The sequence below is a fragment of the Salvia miltiorrhiza genome, chromosome 7, assembly GCF_028751815.1.
Source record: "Salvia miltiorrhiza cultivar Shanhuang (shh) chromosome 7, IMPLAD_Smil_shh, whole genome shotgun sequence".
In the NCBI taxonomy this organism is placed as follows: domain Eukaryota; kingdom Viridiplantae; phylum Streptophyta; class Magnoliopsida; order Lamiales; family Lamiaceae; genus Salvia; species Salvia miltiorrhiza.
Window position 1 is genome coordinate 53,727,315 of NC_080393.1, and position 22,549 is coordinate 53,749,863.

General features: G+C 37.4%; 4 protein-coding genes across 4 annotated transcripts in view; 2 read left to right on the forward strand and 2 right to left on the reverse strand.

Moving 5' to 3' along the window:
* The window catches only part of LOC130994894 (uncharacterized), a 1,167,164-nt gene that overhangs the window by 276,869 nt on the left and 867,746 nt on the right, over window positions 1–22,549 (reverse strand). The window lies entirely within an intron of this gene.
* LOC130994404 (putative late blight resistance protein homolog R1A-4) lies at window positions 6,633–8,102 on the reverse strand. The gene has a single exon (XM_057919447.1). The coding sequence runs from the start codon at window positions 8,019–8,021 to the stop codon at window positions 6,633–6,635; it is 1,389 nt and encodes a 462-aa protein (XP_057775430.1). The 5' UTR covers window positions 8,022–8,102.
* LOC130994405 (secreted RxLR effector protein 161-like) lies at window positions 15,734–16,492 on the forward strand. The gene has a single exon (XM_057919448.1). It carries the CDS (start codon window positions 15,734–15,736, stop codon window positions 16,490–16,492), a length of 759 nt encoding a protein of 252 aa, XP_057775431.1.
* LOC130994958 (uncharacterized) lies at window positions 18,133–19,728 on the forward strand. The gene is made up of 4 exons (XM_057920171.1): window positions 18,133–18,268; window positions 18,378–18,726; window positions 18,812–19,033; window positions 19,432–19,728. Exons 2-4 carry the CDS (start codon window positions 18,500–18,502, stop codon window positions 19,460–19,462), a joined length of 480 nt encoding a protein of 159 aa, XP_057776154.1. The 5' UTR covers window positions 18,133–18,268; window positions 18,378–18,499; the 3' UTR covers window positions 19,463–19,728.

Here is a 22,549-nt window from a genome sequence, read left to right on the forward strand (position 1 = left end):
AAACATGTGAAAATGGTGGAAAAATGAGTGAAAATATATTTTTTCTCTCATTTTCTATCAAAATAAACACACCCTAAATCAAAACTTATCTGAATACAAAAGGCCATCATATATCAAAATAATAGCCTACCTGAATGAGTACATTTGGACTAAAATTGTAGAAAATTGGTTTTAAGTTGACCAATATTTGACTAATTTTTTAGTACTGAAAATATTTTATTTAGGAGAATTAAATGGCACATGATCGATCTACGTTTCGAGTAAATGGTCGTAGTATATTTATTTACTCAAAAACCGTGAGAAATAATTAATTAAAGTTGGATACTTGAAATGTGGAGTTGTGGGAAAACAATAAGCATTAAAAAGATAATAATTATTAAAGTATAAAAGTTATTACATCAGTACATGTAATAAAACTGTGTGCACACGTGACGGGTTACAAAGCCCACACACGCGCTGTCGCCACCCGCCCGGCTTCGGCTCCAGCTCCAGGCACTCGGCCCCGGCCTCGGCCGTGGACTTGAATCTTAGTAATTGGTTTTTGGGTGGCTATTTGGACCTATCCTTAGCTCCCAACAAACCTTTTTTTTGGACCACCGATTTCTCGGCCCAAAGAACGAGGCCCAATCCGTTTGGGCCTATACGTGTACACAGGGACTCAACCCGACGGGAGGACCCGTTGGTCTCCCAATAAGAAGCTTCCACAACCGTCATAATGGAACGGGAGGAAGTTACATGGTTGGATTCAAACAACTTGTTGTTGCACCTGTAACTCCCCAGACAATATTTTAATTCCATCAATTAGAATTAAGGCTGCAGGCTCCCCCATGGGTGGACTGTGCCTATAAATAGGACAGTCACTCCATGCATCATTACCTTAGAAATTCTGCATACACGCTTCCTCTGCACTCTGCATTTCATATAGTCAGAACTCTGTCCTCGCGTTGTTCCACTTCGCCGAAGCTCGTTGGTTTGCGGTGCTGCTACCCATGAGACGAAACTGTTTCATCTTTGAAGACAACGCGCCAAACTGAGAGCACTACCGGAGCGTATCTCATTTTGCGGATAAAGGATCCTCCTCGACTCGGCTACTGTTTCTGGTTTCAATTTTCTTGTAATTTCAACACAATTAAAAACATTTTTCCAACAACGAACAGATCATTGATGCAAATATATTAATTATGACAGTCAAGTTCAGCATAAGCAGCAATCAGTGAACACCATATATAACTTTGATCAAAGGCATTCATGTTGTATATGCTGCAGGAAGGAACAATCACGGATACACGAAACTGAACTAGGCAGAGATATATAAAGTGCTTTCTCGTCATCATCACTATCAACAAAAATGAAGAAGCATGCGTTGGAAATATGTATTACAATTGAAAGTGAAAACGAAAAGCCTAAAAAGGAGTTATATTAAGTTGAACATTATTGAATGTGAGGCCCTCTGTTTCCACCTCTGCCCTGAATCTCTTACGCTCATTATATAAGACATCCACTTGGATTTGAAGTTCATCGTTGTCGTGATACTCGAGCTGGTCGTCTTTTATTTTGATAGCTGAAATCGCGGCAGAGTTACTGCAGCGATGCACGTGAATAAGTTTGAGCGTTGGTATCTCACCGATACCCCAAGGGATCTCTTCCAAGTCACATAGCCAACTAAGATGAAGCTTCTCCAGAATTGGGAAATGACAACTATCTGCATTCCAACATGTCAGCGTACAGTCAACAATTTTCAAGAACTTGAGGCGTTGAAATTGGCCATTAACAGGACTCCACTGGCTTCCCTTGGTGACGGAGAGAGTTCCTAGGATGAGAACTTCCAAAAGAGGCAACACTCCAATCATTGTCAGATCTTCCCAAGGAAGTTGGCACCATCTCAAGGACAACTTGTTTAGCGATGTGGGAAACGTGAGTATCGCTTCCAAGGACAACCACCTAACCGTGGTTATCAGTTTGACTGTTTGAGTGATTCAAGTTTATGCAATTGATCAAGATTGCACAAACACTCAATCAAACTATCATCGTATCCTTGCATGTCACGATCATATTCTAGAAGCAATTTCTTGATGTCGGGAATGATCTTGCACACATCCTCACTCAACTTGAAATTCACTGCATTCCCAAGCCTCTGAAAATTTTCCAAGATTAACAACTCATCTTGTCTGTCGGGATGAGGATAATAAATTCGACCACACTCGATATGCCTAAGCTGTCGCATCTTCCAAATATCAATTGGTGCAACAACTATCAATGGAAGCTGCTGAACGATTAAAGCATGCAGATTCCATTTCGAGGATAGTGAACTAGGAAGCTCCAACACACGCACCTGCCTCTGATAAAATTTCCCCAAAGCAAGGTAGCGCAAGTTAACACACCCATTTAATGATTCTTCAACTGACCTTTTATTGTTTTCATCTAAAATTCTCAACAATCTATGTTCAAAAGACTTCTCCACGTCAAATTCAAATTCCATGATAGAGCGTGCAAGTAAGGATGTGACATTTTCCCTCCCCAAGAAAGCATCATAATATGTGAGGCGACGTACAATACCTTGTAAAGGGCCTCGAGTCACATGAAAAAACCCTTGTTGCTCGGATACTTTTAAGCACAGGTCTCTTAAAAGATCATGCATATCACAACATTTCATCTTCCCATTTCTACTTCGTCTGCCAACCAATATCAGATTTCTATTAATAAGATCCTTCAAGTAATCCTCTGCAATCTCTTCTAAAACTCGACCTCCAACTGATTTCAAAAATCCCTCAGCAACCCAAAGTTGGATGATTCTCGAGATATGTTGGTTTGCATAATTAATCTATACCTATTATAAAAGAGCATTGTTTTACAAAATTTGATTTGCCTATTATGTCCCTATTTTTTAATTTATTTTAAGGGTAATGATGTAATATCATTTATTATTATTATTATTATTATTGTTGTTGTTGTTGTTGTTATTATTTTTATTATTATTATTATCTATATCTATCTATACTAATAGAAAAAGAGCATAAGCATTATATGAGACAATTTGTGGATTGCCTATTTTACTCCTCTACATATTTTATTTTATATATTTTGATATACATTTATTTGCCACCAAAATCTATAAAGAATACTTATTGCATTAGAATTCTATTCCCCTTCTACCATGTACTCGAGATATCTGAATCATGATTATGTTATTATCTTGAGGATGGAAAGCATCCTGGTGGCGGAAACATAAAAAGTTGAGAGGTGAAAATTCATGTGAGGGGCAGGAGCACATTTCACGATTTTGGGTTACAATTTTCTAGAGAGTAGCAATATTGAGTGGCCTTTGTCAGTTTGAGGAAGACAATTGCAAAGGTCAGGGATCGTTTTTAAGTTTTTTTCTTTAAACTTTCATGTTTCAATTTGTTTTGTTTTGTGTTGTCAGACGAATTGGGGAGCAGAGAAGGAGATTAATCATCATATTCTTATATATTAGTCTTTCTAATGTTCCAACCTTCGCCTTTAATTATATATTGCTTTCACATTAATTTCAACCACGGTGAGTGTCTTCAGCAGTGATCTGGTTGGATTTCGTTGTTCTTCTCTTTCACTACTGCGCTCCGATCAGCATTCTCTAGCCTGGTCTACACCAGCGCCGTGCTTTTCCGCCCTCTGAGCCTCCAGTCTACCTTGCTCTCTTTCGTGCTTTGCCGCTACTTTGAGCCTCCGGTCCGCCGTGCTTCACCGTCACTCTTAGTCTTTCTCCGGTAGCCGCCTTCCCTCTTCGAAGGCCTGTTTGAGGTTAGTTTTGATTCTGTTGGGAACAAGTTTAGAAATTGATTAAGTTCCACATCTATTACTTCCGTCTATTGATCATTGCTTCTGGTAGGGGTAGTTTCGGAATCCATGGTATTCTGATATGGTGTTTTTGGAGATGATGAGGAACTATATGATTGGTTTGGTGAGAAAACTTAATTAGCGTTTTGGTTTAATTAGTATAGCTGTCAAGGATGCACGGATTCGCCGGAAATCAACCCCGTGCAGTATCCGATTCGCGCGGGGGGCGGGTGCGGGCGCGATTCGCGTGGGATTCGCACGGGATTCGCCACCTGGCGAATCCCCCCAAAAATCAAAAAATAAAAAATTGGATTCGCGAATCGGGTGCGCCAACCTCGCGAATCCGGTGATTTCCGGTGGTTGGCTTCAATATGCCGCTGCGGTGGTCGGATTTCAGAGGGCGGCGGCGGTAGGGGCGGCGATCTCGCGAATCCGGTGGTTTCCTCACCTTGATTCCGCCGGGGAAGAAGAACGAGGGAGGTGGCGCGGGCTGGCTATGTCCTCGTGTGTGTGGTTGTGCGACAGAGGGAAAGAGAGAGTGAGAGAGGTCAGAGAGAAGAGAGAGCAGCTGTGACTGTGAGAGAGAAGCCAGCCCTCGTGTGTGTGGGTGTGCGACACAGCGACAGAGGGAAAGAGAGAGAGAGAGAAGTCAGAGAGAAGAGTGAAGACCCATTTGTTTAAAGTCCAACTAAATTCTCGGCACTATCTTTTGCGTGTTCACTTTTTTACCCTTTCCCATTTATTATTGTTTTATTTATTAATCAATCACATATTTAAAGGAATTAATCGTAGCCGTTAAATTACAATTGATTAAGGGTGTAGATTAGTTCTACATCCTTATCTTAAGGGTGGTTTTTATTTTAACCCAACCCTATATATATATATATATATATATATATAACACGGACGTATCCTTCACGAATCGCACCCTACCATTTTTGAAAAATCCGTATCCCCGCACTAGAATCGTATCGCTCCCGCACCCGCCCCCCGCACCTATGCAATCTAGATAGCTGTATAGGAGTATAAATATAATATTCAGGTACGTGTTCTTCGTTTTTTATTAGTTTGTGGACCATTTTATGTCACTGTCGATAATGTGTTTTGGCTAAATTTTGCATAGTGATCACAAGCTCACCATTTCTTCATTGGCAATATATTTTTTTCTTCAAAGGAAAAAACTCTGAAATTCCAATAAGACATGTGTACACTCATTGAAATATGTAAATTTTGAAAAATACGTTTAAAATTCCAATGGATCCCACATATTGCAACTTTCAAATTTTGAGGGAATATGTAATTGGTTTATCCGTTAAAATATTGAAAAAAAAAACTTTCAAGAATACATAATATTTGAATTGAGTAAATTTAATATATAAATATATTTAATTTTTCAATTAACAATTTGGTCTATTTAATTCTATTATCTCTTACAACAATTTTTTTAGAAAATTTATTAGTCATTAAACTTGCATTTTATGAAGTTTCTCTGGAGTTTGATGAATTGTTTACAGTAGTTTCAGAAGGAATGTTCATGTTTATAATAGTATATTCTCATTTACTTTGTTCGGTGTTAAATTGGATAAAGAACTCGCATGTGCAAGACGGAGAGTTTATTCTTTTTTAGCACAAGGAATTAATGGGTTATCATGATCTTCGTGGATTGATTCCACAATATACATTTCCAGCGTTTTTTCATCTATACTTTTATGACGCACGAAGTGAAATTGAGAACAAAATTAACATATACTCCCTCCATCAATGAAAGAACTTCCTAGGAGGGAGTAACACGGGTTTTAAGAAAAAAATATTGTTGTGTGTATTGAGAGTGGATAAAAGGTAGTTGAGTGTATTGAGAGTGGTGAAAATGTGTTATAATTAATATTGGGAGTTGTGAAAAGTGAAAAGTAAGAGGAATAAGTGGTGGAATATAGTCCAAAAATAGGTAAAAAGTTCTTTTGTGGACGTCCCAAAAAGGAAAGATATGAAGTTCTTTCGTGGACGGAGGGAGTATAATGCAAAATCAAATTTTGCCAGAAGCACTTGTAAATATGCTCATGAAAATTTTAGAGGTCAACTTGTATGCAAAATTCTTTCGAAGATTGAAAGATTATCCTTCAATGGACGATGTTCAGGTTCATATTTCTAAATATGTCAACTTAGATCAACGAATATATAATTCTCCACATGCAAATTAAGTTGCAGCTATATGGGTTAACGTTGAGGGAAATAATAAAAAAAATATTTTATTGAAGCGGGATATTGTAGTTCATGCTCATTCCGATGACAAGCATAGAATAAAACATTATTACGAATGTTACAATCCATTGCAATATCCACTTCTTTTTCCAATGAACGAAACAGGTTGGCATCAAAACATTAAAAAGATTGATCCCACAGTCTTCAGTTCGTAATACAAATTTTGTTTCTACTTCTACTTTATTAGCAAAAATCATAACTGCGGGCGATATTATCTCCAATGAAGAACAATGTATCTCTATTAATTATAATGTTTATTATTAATTTTACTAATTTGATAAATTGTAGTTTAAACTTTTCGATTTAAGTGTGTGAAAAAAATAAAAATATACATTGAAGTATTTCTGCTCTTACAAACAATAAAAGATTTAAAATTCGTCTTTCCAATTTAGGATGTTTTTCATAGATATTTTTGCATTTTTATTTAGGCATATATTTTAAATTTATTCATTAATAGTTTCATTGATTCCTTTTTAAAATTTTAATTAAAGTCAATTTAATAAATACAATTAATTAATAAAAATATTCAAAACTATATAATAATACCTATATATTTATTTTCACTGTATAATATCGCATGTGTTAAACGTGCATCGCACGTTCTCACTGCTAGTACTTTTAAGAACTCCAATATGAAGAAAGCAAGGCTTTAGATGAGGAGGCAAGTGGTTATAACTTGATATCAATACATCTAAGTTTTCTTCTTTCTCTTTTGAGTTGGGACTTGATTCTATTTCTTTAACAACATTCTCCCAGTATCTTAGGGTCCTAGGAGACTTTAAAAGTCTTCCACCAATCACAACAATGGACAATGCTAGTCCTTTGCATAATCTAACAATCTCCTTTCCAACTTCCTCAAGTTCAGTAGGGCAATCTTCATTTTGGAATGCCTTCTTACAGAATAATTCCCAACTTTCATTCTCATCTAGAAGATTCTTCCGAAAGCAAGAATAGCCACAATCGTTAGCCACATCTGACAACCTAGTAGTTAGAACAATCCGGCTTCCATTTCCGTTATCGGGAAAGAAACGCCTCACTTTATTCCAAGCTTCAACACTCCATATGTCATCTAATATGATCAAATATCTTCTACCAAATAAAGTTTTATGCAATTGTTCTCCTAATTCATCTACATTTTTATCGGAGGATTTTCCTTGGCCAAAAACAAGTTGTTGAAGAATTTGTTTAGCAGTGTATTTTTGAGATACGGTAGCCCAAGCACGAATATCAAAGTGTTCAATAATGAGTTGATTAGCATAAATATTTTTGGCAAGAGTAGTCTTACCCATGCCACCCATACCCACGATTGAGATGATATGCAGATTGGATCGTTGACCGGTGAGCTCGTCAAGAAGCCGAATCAACTCATCATGAAATCCCACCATACCACTTTCTTCTCTGGTCTGAGTAAGAGATGTTGAATGAGTGGGTTGGACCTCTCTCAATCTCTGTTTCTCTTTCAAGTCATTGGCCTTTTGGATGAGAGCATCCATGTCTTCAATTATCTGTCGCAGATAGTCCAAGCATCCATCTCCAGCCACATAAGGTGCTGGCTCTTCAATTGCTTGGTTGGATCCACCATGAAATTGATCCACATCTCCAACTGCAGGCGCATTTTTCTCTTCAATTGCCGTTTTTTTCTGTAGATACAACGAGAAACTCAAAGTTGCTTCGCGATCATCAGCAGAAAGAGGAAGGAGTTGATTGACGATGTGTGATTCAATCATGTCCTCAGCTGTATGAGCTGCAGATGCGATTAGGCTTTCGAGATGCTGTGCTTCTTCGCTAACTCCACCACAATTAAAGATCTCTATGAAATCGAGCAATAAAGTAGCCTTTTCCTGAAGAGATTGGATCTGAATGTTGTGGAAAGAAGTGGAAAGAGTAGGATGGGTCATCATCTGCTCAATTGTGTTCAAGAGAGAAGCCAAAGCTGCATAAGCTGCCATCTTAGATTAAACTGCAGATTGCAATATGAAAACTGGGTGAATTGTAGTGTCGTTGGAGACGAAAGAGTGTTTGGTTGTAGCAGCAGCACAAAGAGTGTTTGGTTTAGAACAATATTATCTTCTCAAACATCAACAACCATTTCTCAAAAAGCCTTAGACGAGATGATTCTCAGAACTTAGTTATAGTCTTTCAAACTTCAAACAAGATGATTCTCACAAATCCGTTTTATTCTTTCAACCTCCAAACGAAATGATGCTTGTAACTCAGTTATGATATTTTAAGCTCTAAATAAGATGATGCACAAATGGTGATTTTTTAAGCTTTATACAAGATGATGTTTATAAGTTAGTTATAATCTCGTAATTCAGCCCTGTCTTCAAGCTCATAATGAAAATGATGTTTAGAAGTGAATTATGATATTTAAAGCATCAGATAGTGATGTTCAAACGATTGACGCATTAAGTCAAACATAGTATTTTAGGGTCTAGACGAGATAATGCTCAAAAGTCAGATATCGTCTTTCGAGTTCTTAATGATCATGAGATGGGATGATGCTTAGATGAAAAATGAGATCTTAAATTAATTCTTATTCATCAATATATTAAAAATGTACAAAATTTATATAAACGTGTATTTTTACTATTTTAACAAAAAGTTAACATTTAATTGACGAATATAATTAAGATTAGTATAATGTAAATTCTATTACATCAAACTAAATTAATTATATTATACAAAAATAATATAAATAATTTAAATTATAATTTAAAATCCCGTGAAATTTCGACGGGTTATACACTAGTTAATTCTAAATGGCCCACGCCCCTTAATTGTATCAAGCTTGTACATAAGAGTAAATATATACTTTAATATTTTAAAGCTTCTGTTCTTGCACTTGTGCGTCTTCAAGAATTTGCATCAAGATTATCATCTTTTTTCAAGTTCTTTCATTCGACTCTGTCAATAATTCACCTAAATAAAATATCACAAAAATTTGGGTACAATCGGGTGTATCGTACAACCGGATTGCACCTGCACTCAATCCCGGACCCGCACCCTGACCCAAATCGTGTAAATGACATTATAATGGATGCGGATGCAATCCAGTTGTACGGTACACCCGGTTGTACGCAAAACCACCTCATAAAATATATAGAAATTGATTTAATTATTTATTAAAGATTAATTTTCCTGATATAAAAATAATTGAAGTAATAAATAAATAGAATGTATATATATAGTCTCTACCTTTAAAAATGTTATATGTGAGTATATATTATCATACATGTACTAAAATTTGCCCAAAACTATATTTTAATTTTAAGTATAGGAATTACATTACGAGAGAAAAAAATGAAAACGCGCGACTTATTGGGACTGAGGAAAAATATACTCTAGTAGACATCTATCTTCTGCATAAGAGTTGACCTAACTAGATCATGATTTGAAGCTCTCAAGTCCAAATTCTCTAAAAAATCTTCTATACTATACAATACAATGGTATATTGTTGCAAATAAATGTTCCTTTCTTTTAGAGGGCCTATATTCTTGCAAATTTTTAATGATTCGAGAATACCTTTTTTTTAAAACCCAGATCCTCCAATATGAATAATCCATTGATTATGGAATTTAAGCAAAGTTGCACACTAATAATAGGGTGAAATAGGGCAATGTTGCCCAAATAGTCTCACGACTTGAAATCATATTAAATTTGGGTGAAATAGTTCTATTTTAACATTTATAGAACATTATTAATATGATTAAATTTTGAATATAAAGATACTTTAAATAATATTTATTGTTATAAAAATAATGTCTACTAGTATAAAGAAAGGACTATTGGGCCCAAAAAATAAAATACTTGGGGTTTAATCTATATATGCCTAGCCCATCCTTGTTATCTATATAAGCCTAGCCCATCCTTGTTACCATGCGTGAGCCAGAGTGTTTAATTTTAGGGTTCGAGTCCCAGCGATTGCCCAGAAATTTGATGATGGGAGAGTATAATGAAAGATATTATGGACTAGATTAGGATATATTTGATATATTCTAATAACACTTAATTAATTGGGAATTAGTTGGACTATTGGACCTATTAATTGGAGTAGGATTGGCTTCCTTAGTAAGACAACTCTTTGGCTTATAAGAGAAGCCTACTCTTTGGCTTACAAGGTAAGCCAATTCTTTTGGCCTATAAGTAAGAGTTCTTGGTCTTACTAGAATGAGTTTTTGCTTGCAAACACTAAGAGAGCACTATAGTTTCAATCGGAGATTTCCTAGCTGTCGAAGATTGAATCGTGCACTTGGAATTGTTCCTGCATCGAGTTGACATACACGTGGATACCTTAGTAGTGGATTCACGGCAAGAATCGAGACGCATGCTTACCACACAACGAGTAAGTCATTCTTTTCGTTGTGTGCCTATCTCTACACATGATGCATTTGTAAATCTAGATCTAATCCTTGAATGTTTATTCCGCTGCGTATCATTAGATGATGTCAAGGATAACCAACAGTGGTATCAGAGCCCGGGGCTCGATTTACAACTGCTATTATGTTCTAAGTGTTTATGGGTTGAGAATATTTGATTTTAGAAATGGTTTCTAAAATGAATCTGAAATCGAAAGTTTTGGAATTGGGATTAATGAATTTCGAAACCATTTTTTGAAATTGGGTGAATATTGTCGGGCTATATTCGAACCTTCTTTGCTGGATCACTGCTGCTGCCATCGACCACCGCCGATGCAGAGGGCGTGGGTGATTGACGAGGCGGCGCAGGTGCGTCGGGGCTCGTCGGTGCGCCGCGCCCGACCACTCGCCGCCGTCTGCGTCGCGCCTCGATTCAGAGACGCCGCTGTCCCTCTGCAACGCGTCCATAACGCGGGCTTGGAGTCCGGAAATGGAGGGTGACTGATGGTGGAGGTCTTGCACGCCTCCGGGCGGTGAACGGCGACAAGGAGCTTCGAGCTCCTGCCGGAGTGGTCGACGAACGGTGAGGAAGCAGGCTGGTGTTTGGAGACGTCGCCGCTTTCCTTAGACGCGGCTTCGAGCCGCGGCCGGCGTAAAGACCACCGGACGCGCGACGTCGTCGGCGTCGCCTCATCAAGCGGTGGCGTCGCTGCTCCGACCGCGGCGGCGGTAGGCTGACGAGAAAGGAGGCGCCAGCTGCTGCTGCAAATCCTTTTCTCCAACCCTTGCTGCTGAAAATTGGATTTTGGGCTTTAAGTGTTTGGGCCCGATCTGGGCCTGTTTATTTGATTAAATGGGCTGCTGTTGTTGACCTTTTGTGGGCTGCAAATATGATTTATTAAAGGGGGCTGGGCCTGTTTTAATAAATGGCCCAAATTGGGCAGTAACAGTTTATATATATTAAAAAAAATCTTTTATTAATTTTGAATTAATAATTGAACCCCAATTTCAGAATTAATTTATTAATTGGATTACTAAATTTAAATTATTGTTATTAATTTTGAATTAATAATAATAGAAATAAATTTATATTAATTTAGAATTAATATAAATTGATTAACCCATATTTAATTAGAGAATAAAATATTAATTTGATTAATGATTTTATTCGTAGAGTTTTTATGTCTTTATGTGATAAGCATGCTATTTGATTTTATGCTTATTATTTAACTATAGTAGTTAAAGACCACTTTTATCTTGTGTAGGCGGCGCCCAGTATATGTAGTCCGCTTTGCTATGTATGAGTAGGCGGCGCCCAATATGTGTGGTCCGCATTTTATATGCCTGGGTAGGCGGCACCCAGTAATTGTTTTGCTATTTAATATTGGATATTAAATATAAGCAATTAGTATCACATACTAAATCCCCATTAAATATAAGTCTTTGTGTAAAGCACAAAATGCGTCGTTCATCATAATTGTTTGAGTACCTAACCAGTATTTACATAAAATAGAATGCTCTAAATCGACAAGGCCAAGACTCATTCATAGGTTGGCACCGTGTGATGGGGTTGACTTGCTTAAATTATTTTGGAACGCAAAGCGACCAAGAATGATTTAAGGACGCAGATTAATTGGATTAATCAACCAAGAATTGCAAAATTGTTGTTGCAATTGGCTTAGAGGCCTACTAAGTAATATTATTGTAGTCATCAGCAAAGCAGAGGCTGCATAATATTGACTTGGATCTTGGACCACTAAGATTTATATGGATTATAAATTCGTGTTTTACGTTGGGGGCGTAAGATATGTTAAAATTAGTGGGAGCTAATCAATACGATAGCCCATTGTTTGATTAGTGATACAATGTGATCATAGTTTATTCTTTCTAATTTAATTTGCTTTTCTTTATTTATTGATCAGATAATATGTCGAATTTGTCATTGAAATGTTTGATAGAAACAAACAAGTTGACTGGGTCAAACTACACGGATTGGCTCCGTTGCTTGCGTCTGGTCTTAAGGCTAGAGAAGATTGAGTATGTCTTGGACAACCCAATCACTGTCATTCCTGACAAGCAGTCTGCTGAGTATGCATCATTTGATGAAGCTGCTCACAAGAAGCATGTCGAGGATGCAACATCGGCACAATGTGTGATGTTGTCTTCTATGACTACGGAGTTACAGAGGCAACATGAACACATGTTCCCTTATGATATGCTGAAACACTTGAAGAGTCTGTATGCTTCAGAAGCTCAGACTATGGAGTATGAGATACTCCGAGATCTCTTTAAGTGTAAGCTTCATGATGGGGGTCAGGTTTCTGATCATGTACTGAAGATGATCGGGTTGATTGAGAGGTTGGCATCGGTTGGAACGATGCTACCCGCTACTGTCTCTGTCAATCTGATTCTGCAGTCTTTGCCTGCCTCATTTGAAAACTTCATTGTGAACTTCAATATGAACGGCACGAAGGCAAGCCTGCCTGAGCTTCATAACATGTTGAAGACCTATGAGTCTTCCACCTCTAAAGGCAAATCTATGCTCATGGTGAGCTCTACTGCCACGTCTTCCAAAAGGAAGTACAAGCAGAAGAAAAAGCAGAAGAAGGCATTTGATGCTGGTTTGAAGCCTAAAGGTGGAGGGGCTCAGAAAAGGCCGAAGTTGCCAAAGGATGAGTGCCTATTCTGTCATGAAAAGGGGCACTGGAAGAGAGACTGCCCGAAATACAAGGCACAAGGTGCATCAGGTATGAGCTCGGGTATGTTTGTCATTGAGATAAACATGTCTATTGATAATTCACAATCTTGGGTATTAGATACAGCTTGTGGCTCACACATTTGCAATAATGTGCAGGGCCTAAGTGAAACCAAGAAAGTGATGCCCGGGGAAGTCGATCTACGCGTGGGAAATGGAGCAAGAGTTGCTGCTGAACGCGTGGGGACTTATAGATTAGATCTTCCTTCGGGAAATAGACTTGTTTTAAGTAATTGTTACTTCGTTCCTTCTATTTCTAAGAATATTATTTCCATTCCGATGTTGGACATTGAAGGCTTTTCCTTCCATTTTGGAAACAGTCGATGCTCGTTTTCCCTTAATGGATTGTTTTATGGAAGTGCCTTTCTTTTGAATGGTTTATATTATCTTGAATGTGAAAGGAGTATTCTCAATGTACAAAACAAACGACCTAAGCTGAGTAATGCGAATAATACTACCTATCTTTGGCATTGTAGACTTGGTCATATCAATGAGAATAGGATAGCGAGATTGAGAAAGTTAGACTATCTCAAATCATTTGACCTTGAGTCATATGGTGCTTGTGAATCCTGTCTCAAAGGTAAGATGACTAAGAAACCTTTTTCTGGGAAGGGGTTACGAGCCAAAGACTTGCTAGAATTGATTCACACAGATGTGTGTGGACCATTCCCAACAGAAGCAAGAGGTGGATATTCGTACTTCATAACTTTTACTGATGATTTTTCGAGGTATGGATATGTGTATCTCATGAAGCACAAAAATGAGGCCTTTGAGAAATTTAAGGAGTTTAAGTTAGAAGTCGAGAAACAACTTGGGAAAAGTATAAAGGCTCTTCGATCAGATCGAGGAGGAGAATACTTAAGCCATGAATTTCTTGATTACTTAAAATCACATGGAATTCGGTCAGACTGGACTCCTCCGGGGACACCTCAAATGAATGAGGTATCCGAAAGGAGGAATCGAACTTTATTAGATATGGTTCGATCCATGATGAGTTTTGCGAGTCTCCCTTTATTCTTTTGGGATCATGCCTTACAGACCGCTGTTTATATTCTGAATATAGTTCCTTCTAAATCAGTTGAGAAAACACCATATGAGTTATGGTGTGGCAAAAAGGCAAGTCTTAACCATATGCGGACTTGGGGATGTCCAGCTTTTGTTAAGAAAATGATGACTGATAAGTTGGAATCTAAAAGTGAGAAATGTTATTTTGTGGGATATCCTAAGGAAACAATTGGATATTATTTCTACGTTCCCGGTGATCACAAGGTGATTGTTTCCCGGAATGTGACGTTTCTTGAAGACACCTTTGTCTCTAAGGAACAAGGTCACAATACGATAGAACTTGAAGAAATTCAAGAACCGCAAAATAACATAGAGGATGAAAACTTGTATAATGGTGTGGACAAGAATTCAGTGGGAGTATTTAATGATCTATTGGGAAGGGGAATATCTCTTAGAGAGACACCTCAAGACAATGAGATGCATCAAAGACACGATGATACAATAGTTGTGTCACCACCACCTCAAGAAAATCTTGAGGATGTCCCTGAAAATTCCGAAACTGTTGAAATGTTCAACACAGAGGAACCTGCTCACATTCAGAATATACAATCCAAACAAACGCAAGAACAACTCCATAGGCCTCGTAGGAATCGTCGAGCACCTGAAAGACTTAATCTATTGGTTGAAAACCAAGATGATGGAGTTGATTCGGATGATGATGAACCTAAGACCTATACCGAAGCGGTGTCGGACACCGACTCGGAGAAGTGGTTTGAAGCCTTAACTTCCGAAATGGACTCAATGTACTTCAATCTAGTCTGGGAACTAGTTGATTTGCCAGATGAGAAATATCCCATAGGCTGCAAATGGATCTTCAAAAAGAAGAGAGATGCAGATGGCATAGTACGAACCTACAAGGCTAGGTTGGTGGCAAAGGGTTATAGTCAACGCGAGGGCATTGATTATGACGAAACCTTTTCACCAGTCGCAAAGATCAAGTCCATTAGGATTTTACTTGCTATAGCTGCATACTATAATTTTGACATTTGGCAAATGGATGTCAAAACCGCGTTTCTCAATGGAGAACTTGAGGAGGAAGTCTATATGACTCAACCTGAAGGTTTTGTATCCAAAGAAAGGCCGAATGCAGTATGTAGGCTAAAGAAGTCCATTTATGGACTTAAGCAAGCTTCTAGGAGTTGGAATATTTGCTTTGACAGAGCTATCAAATCGTTTGATTTTGTCAGAAGCAAAGAGGATCCATGTGTTTATAGTAAACGCAAAGATGGGAATATTATCTACCTTATCATATATGTTGATGACATTATGATTATGGGTAGTGATCGTTCCATGATGCAATCCGTGAAAGATTGGTTGGCTAGCTCCTTCATGATGAAGGACCTGGGTGATGCTTCCTATATCCTTGGGATAAAGATCTATCGGGATAGACCTAATAGATTGTTGGGATTATCACAATCCACCTACATAGACAAATTGCTAAAGCGCTTCTCAATGGAAAATTCTAAGAAATGATTTCTTCCTATGGGACATGGTATAATCTTGTTTAAGAAGGGTTGCCCTTCTAGTGACCAAGAGATTGAATACATGAAAAGGATCCCATATGCTTCTGCTATAGGATCGATAATGTATGCCATGACATCTACTAGGCCAGATGTGGCATATGCGCTTAGCATGACAGGCAGATTTCAGCAAAATCCCGGTGAGGTACATTGGAGAACTGTCAAGACTATTCTAAAGTACCTTAGAAGGACTAAAGAATACTTCTTAGTCTATGGTGGACAGCCAGAGTTATCAGTTACGGGGTATACTGATGCTAGCTTCCAAACAGACCATGATGACTATAAGTCACCGTCTGGCTATGTCTTCATCCTCAATGGTGGAGCAGTTAGTTGGAATAGTTCCAAACAAAGCACTACTGCCGACTCCACCACCGAAGCCGAGTATATTGCTGCATCTGAAGATGCCAAGGAGGCTGTGGCTCTGTTAGAATTCGTGAAAGAACTGGGTGTTATTCCAAGTACCAATTGTGCAATACCGTTGTATTGTGACAACACTGGTGCAGTTGCGCAAGCAAATGAACCAAGACCCACGAATAGAAACAAGCACATTCCCCGAAGATATCATCTGATCAGAGAAATAATTGAAAGAGGCGATGTGAAATTAGAAAGAGTACCCACTGATGATAACTTAGCCGATCCTTTCACCAAGCCGTTGTGTATAGCAAAACACAACAAGCATTTTGAGAGCTTGGGTGTTAGACATGTTGGAAGTTGGCTTTAATTTAGTGGGAGTTTTGGTTTGAATGTCTTAAAAACAATTTGAATTGAGACATCCTTACATGATCACATTTATATATGTTATTTGATTTCATGGGCTAGTGCATTTATTAGAATATTTGGTTTTATTGTTTGACTTTATTCTTTTATTTGTTCCCTTGAATTATCACTACTATTAATGATGTGAGACATTAATGGTTTGAGTGTAATTCTAAAGATGCCCTAACCAATGGTCATCAAGAATGGGATATTGATGACATGTGATAGGTTAGCATGTGGTCTGCATCATATTCTTAGAGAATGTAGTTGATCTCACAACTACGAGTAATTTGATTCTCGTGATGGACACATGGATATTTTGGAGAATATTGGTATACCCTGCTATTAAATCATTTGTTCTAGTGTCTATGATTTAATAGTGTATGGAGTATGTAATAGTCCTTTGACTTGAGGTCAATACTCATTTTGTTTGTTGAGTGGTGTGCTTTGACCAAGTACAATGCTTGCACTCCATCAAAGGGGTAGATACGGCTTGTGTTGGGTACATCATGAGGCAAATGGAAATGGTAGTTGAGCCAAGAATAGGATTCATTCCTCGATTTGAATTTCGATAGAACACTTTAAATTCTCTATATTATTTGACCGTAAGTCATTGGCCAATGCAAAGATATATTCAATTAGAAGAATTGAATATGATCGGAAGGGTCATTTAATAAAGATAAGATAAAATGATTGAGCTATTGGGATAGACACATGGCAGATCCTAGGCTCAATCGAGTGGTTCGTGAATGAAGGGATGTTACATAAACTTCATATAAAGGTTTGTTTATAGAATTCACGTAAACGTTCTTCATATATCGAGTTCGCTACACAACGCAGTCTAGGAGTTTTGTGTAGACTTTAATTTGATTATCGTCGATAATGGAGGCCTAAAGGGTCACACTTTATGTGTATTGTTGATTCGCTCAAGGGTGCAAGGATAGTGCTTGGTGTTTAATCTAATGCTAGTCCAAGTGGGAGATTGAAAGAGATATTATGGACTAGATTAGGATATATTTGATATATTCTAATAACACTTAATTAATTGGGAATTAGTTGGACTATTGGACCTATTAATTGGAGTAGGATTGGCTTCCTTAGTAAGACAACTCTTTGGCTTATAAGAGAAGCCAACTCTTTGGCTTACAAGGTGAGCCAATTCTTTTGGCCTATAAGTAAGAGTTCTTGGTCTTACTAGAAGGAGCTTTTGCTTGCAAACACTAAGAGAGCACTATAGTTTCAATCGGAGATTTCCTAGCTGTCGAAGATTGAATCGTGCACTTGGAATTGTTCCTGCATCGAGTCGACATACACGTGGATACCTTAGTAGTGGATTCACGGCAAGAATCGAGACGCACGCTTACCACACAACGAGTAAGTCATTCTTTTCGTTGTGTGCCTATCTCTACACATGATGCATTTGTAAATCTAGATCTAATCCTTGAATGTTTATTCCGCTGCGTATCATTAGATGATGTCAAGGATAACCAACATATAATACGAGGTTCGTGAAATTTTACAAATTACTAAGATACTATTGTTTGCGTTTTTCGTTTTTGGAAGGCTGATTGTTATCTAAATTGTGATGTTCTCTTTATTTTTTTGTTTTACTGTAGAATGGATGGGGTTGTTGTGAAACGTTTTCGTCGCGAAGGTGGTGATGATAAGGAGTTCTATTTATCTCTTCTTTCTCTACGAGACTTTTCTGTGTCTGAAATTTGGAACGTTCCTTTTCTCCGAGGTAATACTCTAATTCTTGGTAGTAGGTGCCATGACTGGTTGTGTTTCTATGCAAATATGTTATTTACAACCTCAAGACTAAACAAGAGAAGTTGCTTCCTCTGCTCAAGCTGGACAACCCTTCACATATAGCCCGTGAAAATGGCAGTGCCATCGGCTACGATCCTAGATCAGACGACTACAAAGTCGTCAGATATTTAACCGAATATTGCCCCAATGAAGTTGTAAAGACATGTCGTGGACCAAATTGTATGAAGCTAAGCTGCATCACGTCGTGAAACCATTGTGTTTGATAGATGGTCGGGTTTCCCTTTTTCAAGGGAGGAGTCATCGTAAGCAGTGTGATCTAGTGATGTATGATTGGAGTAGGAAGGAGATGAAGAGATTCAACATTCGTGATTATCCAGGTCACTTGCAGGTTTTTCCATGTGTTGATCCGATTCTGAAGCCTATAGACGGGTCTGATTCATACTCTTTTCAATAACATACATGTTTCTTCACATTTTTTATTTATTCAATAACTAAAGCTCTCTCTTCTTTGCAGACCCGACACTACTGAAGAGACTAAGATGACTAAGAAGACTAAGGCTAAGGCTAAGGCCGTCCCACAAGCATGCGTCCACCGGAATGCCTCCTCTACTCAAGACGAAGCCAAGCCTTTGGATACGATGGATGAAGGAAAGACGCATCATTTAATAGGCCGTGGGGAGTGCACGTTTGATCGAGGATCGGATGGAGATAGTCTTGAAGAAATTCCTGCAAAAAGGTTACTTCAACTTGTTCTTTTGTCCATATAAATTTTTGGGTTTGTGGTGGGGTTCCTTTGTCTAAAAGCACAAGTGTTTGGTGGATTTTAGTTACTTTCCACTGTCCAATATCTTTTTAGCAAAAAACAATATTGAGATTTGTTGATGTTTTGTGCCTATAAATTAATAATCACACACATAATTAGCACGTAGTTGTATATATCATTCTCACTTTTTGGTGTCTCACTTTCAATTTTCTTTGAGACAAGCTGAAAAACATAATGTTTTAATGACACACTCATGTTGAAATATATTACAAATGTTTTTGCTTATTTTATCTTGATTTCCATGTGCTCTATCAGTATGTACATACGGTTTTAGCTGATGGATCATAATTTTGTTTTTTTGGGTAAATTAGGAGGAGGCGTCACAAAGAAGTTGAAGAATGAATGTTGATGGTCGATGAATTTAATTTGATGGTTTTAGGTGGATCAAGATGGGGGTAAATTCTACCCCGCACAAAGGTGCCCGGCACCCTCATACATTCCACCGTTGGATGCGCGACACGTGTCCAAGCTTCCTTTTGTATTTAACATAAATTTAAATTTTATATAAAATACACTCTGTTAACTTCCGTCTGTGTAATTATTACTAATGACCCCAATGCCAAGCACTATTTTTCTTCCTCGGTATACGTAATTCATCATTATCCATTATTTCATGGATTTGGCAAATAGTATAGGCAACGGCCAAAGATGATTTCTTTTCGGCAATCATATAGTCAAATATAAATATATATTTAAACTTATAATTATGGAAAAAATTTATTTTCTATGTATGTCTATTGTGTGAAATTAATATATTTTTACGAAATTAGTCATATGTATTTTCTCTGGCATTGAAATTTGCCATATTTCAAATCAGTGGCAGGCCAGCCTGCGAAGCATGATTATTTTTTGTCTCGGAATACGTAATTCCGCATTTCCCTATTGGTTCGGCAAAGAGATTTGGCATTCCATTTTTAGGTTTCGGCAATCACTTTTTTTATTTATGTTTAACAGTTGTTTTTAATTCGGCATATTATAAATAAAATTCAATATGTATTTTAAAATTTTATTTTCTGTAAATCCTTATTTTAGATTATTTTTTGAATGTTAAATTAATATGTGCATATTTTTATTCCAATAATTGTACTATGTCTTAAAAAAAATTAAAATTAAGTATATTTTTTTAATGGAATAATAGCAGTTGTTTTTTAAGGGGAGACGAACGATTTATTTTATTTTGACTTTTTCTTTCCCGCTCTTTCTTTAGTCATTTCACTTTCTTGTTCTTCCTCTTCGATTCGTTTTTTATTTTCTTCACTTTCCCCTTCCCATAAAATTTGTAAATCGTTGTTTCGTTCATTTTGCCAGTCGATTTTGTTCATTCGCGGCACTTTCGGTTGTGTTCGACATCTGCAATCGGTGAGTTTTCTGCATTTAAGTTTTATTCTTTGTGTAATTCTATGTTTGATATTTTCATTTTTTTTTTTGCAGCCAAATAATGGGAAGGGTAAAATCTCGGATGACGAATAAGAAGGCCAGGGGTTCAAAAGGTTTATTAGTAGAATTCAGTCTCTATCTTTCTATTTTTTATATGTTTTTTCTGTTTTTATTTTCACATGTATTTTTTTAAAATTTCTACTAGAATGCAGGGCCGAGTTTTCATTTTTACTACGTCTTTAATTTTTTCTTACGTTTACGTTTCTCTTATTTGTGTTTTTCGTTTCATTTGAAACATTTTAGTTTGTTTGTTTCGTCTCCTGACGGAGTTTGTAGAGTAATTAGTTTTGGAGTTTTTGATTTCTGTTAATATATTGTATTTAGGGTTATTCGCTTGTCAAAATTAATTATTTATTTTTCTGTAGGTATCGCTGTGTCTGGGCGCTGTCAAGTCAATTATGTTAAATTAATTGATGAAAGTTTAGATGAGGAAAACAAAGAATTGTTTAGAACATCTTGTTTCGGTCATTTATGGCGGTTACAGAATATGCAATTTCAGGGTCAACTTATGTACATCATGTATGATAATGTTATCCCGGATTGTTTAGATCGGAGAAGGATTAGTTTTAACCTGAACAATCAAGTGGTTGAGTTAGGTCCAGTGGAATACTATGCAATAACTTGTTTGAAGTTTTCTGAATATTCTTCACCCCCTACAGAATCTGATATTCATACTACTGTATTTCGTGGAAAACATCTTTTGTATTTGAAGGACATTCTGGATGCCTTTACTCATCATACCACAGTCAATAAGGGTTTTGTTTAAAGCTCGCTATGCTTGTGGTTGTATATGGTATGTTGTTGGTTAGGCACAAAACCCATAAACGAATAGAAGTAAAATATATTCATCTTGTGGATAACTTAGATTCCTTCAATGCCTTTCCTTGGGGCCTTGTTAGCTATCAGTATTTGATAACGGTTTCACATAACGCTAAAATGATAGTCGATGACAAAGCTGCAAAAAAAAAAAAAAAACATTGTTCCTTTGATGCATGTGGGTTGACTTTTGTTATTCAAGTGTTTTGCTATGAAGTCTATCATCTTCTCGGTGAGCTCTATACCTCAAGGCCACCTGATGCTGAAACTTTGTACCCACGGATTTTGAGGTGGTCAGCAGATACATTTTATCATCGTGATTTGTTGCTTCAATATTTCAAACCCACTATTGGACATGAAATTGTAAGTACTTTTTATGTTTCAAGTTGTTTTATCTTCTTATATTTTTTTATTGTAACAACTAAAATTGCATTGTGTGTATTAAATTTATGTGCAGCGGCCGATGGTATTCGACGACCATGAGCATGAATGCATAGCTGCTGAAAGAATAGATCCGAATATTGGATGCCCTGTTTCCGTCGATGATTTGTTTGAATGCCTGAAGTTGTTGGAACCGCAGGTCATTGATGACGACGATGGTGAAACGATATGTCCAGCCAACAAGAAGAGGCGTCGTGTGATTACTGTTGATGAAGAAGAAGAGCGTGAGCAATCGGTTCAGCAACAAAGAAGAAGCTCTAGGAGGCTGCAGAAAGATCAAGAGGAGGCTGTTCATGGGAGATGTTGTTGTGAATCTGTAAGTATCGACGTTTATAAATTACAGCAACAACCGTTTGTTAAATTAATATTATCGTGTCATTTTTTTTATATTGAAGATGAAGGAGGTCATGCAAGAGCAGTTGGAATGCCTTAAGGGAATGCAACAGCAGTTGGCATGCCTTAAGGGGATCCAACGGTCGTTGGCTCGGCTTGAGAATAAAGTCAATGGGGGTCAGCGCAATGACGAAGACTGGGATGAAGAAGAGGAAAAAGAGGAAGATGACAATGTTGAGGAAATGGCAAACGAATTCGAACAAGTGTACGAGGAAGATGAGGCTCGGAAGGAAAATAATCAAGGACGGCTTTATAATGTTGATGTGAGTCAGAAAAACCTCGATCAAGAGCATGACCTCAGGCAGATGAATGAGCTTCTGGTAGACCAAGAAGGGCCTCAGA

Excerpts from the sequence above, each read along its gene's own strand:
- LOC130994404 (XM_057919447.1), bottom strand. The coding sequence starts at position 8,021 with ATGGCAGCTTATGCAGCTTTGGCTTCTCTCTTGAACACAATTGAGCAG.
- LOC130994958 (XM_057920171.1), top strand. The coding sequence starts at position 18,500 with ATGTCGTGGACCAAATTGTATGAAGCTAAGCTGCATCACGTCGTGAAA. Across the intron at positions 18,727-18,811 it reads ATTCTGAAGCCTATAGACGG|ACCCGACACTACTGAAGAGA; the intron begins GTCTGATTCATA and ends TCTTCTTTGCAG. Across the intron at positions 19,034-19,431 it reads GAAGAAATTCCTGCAAAAAG|GAGGAGGCGTCACAAAGAAG; the intron begins GTTACTTCAACT and ends TGGGTAAATTAG.
- LOC130994405 (XM_057919448.1), top strand. The coding sequence starts at position 15,734 with ATGGGACATGGTATAATCTTGTTTAAGAAGGGTTGCCCTTCTAGTGAC.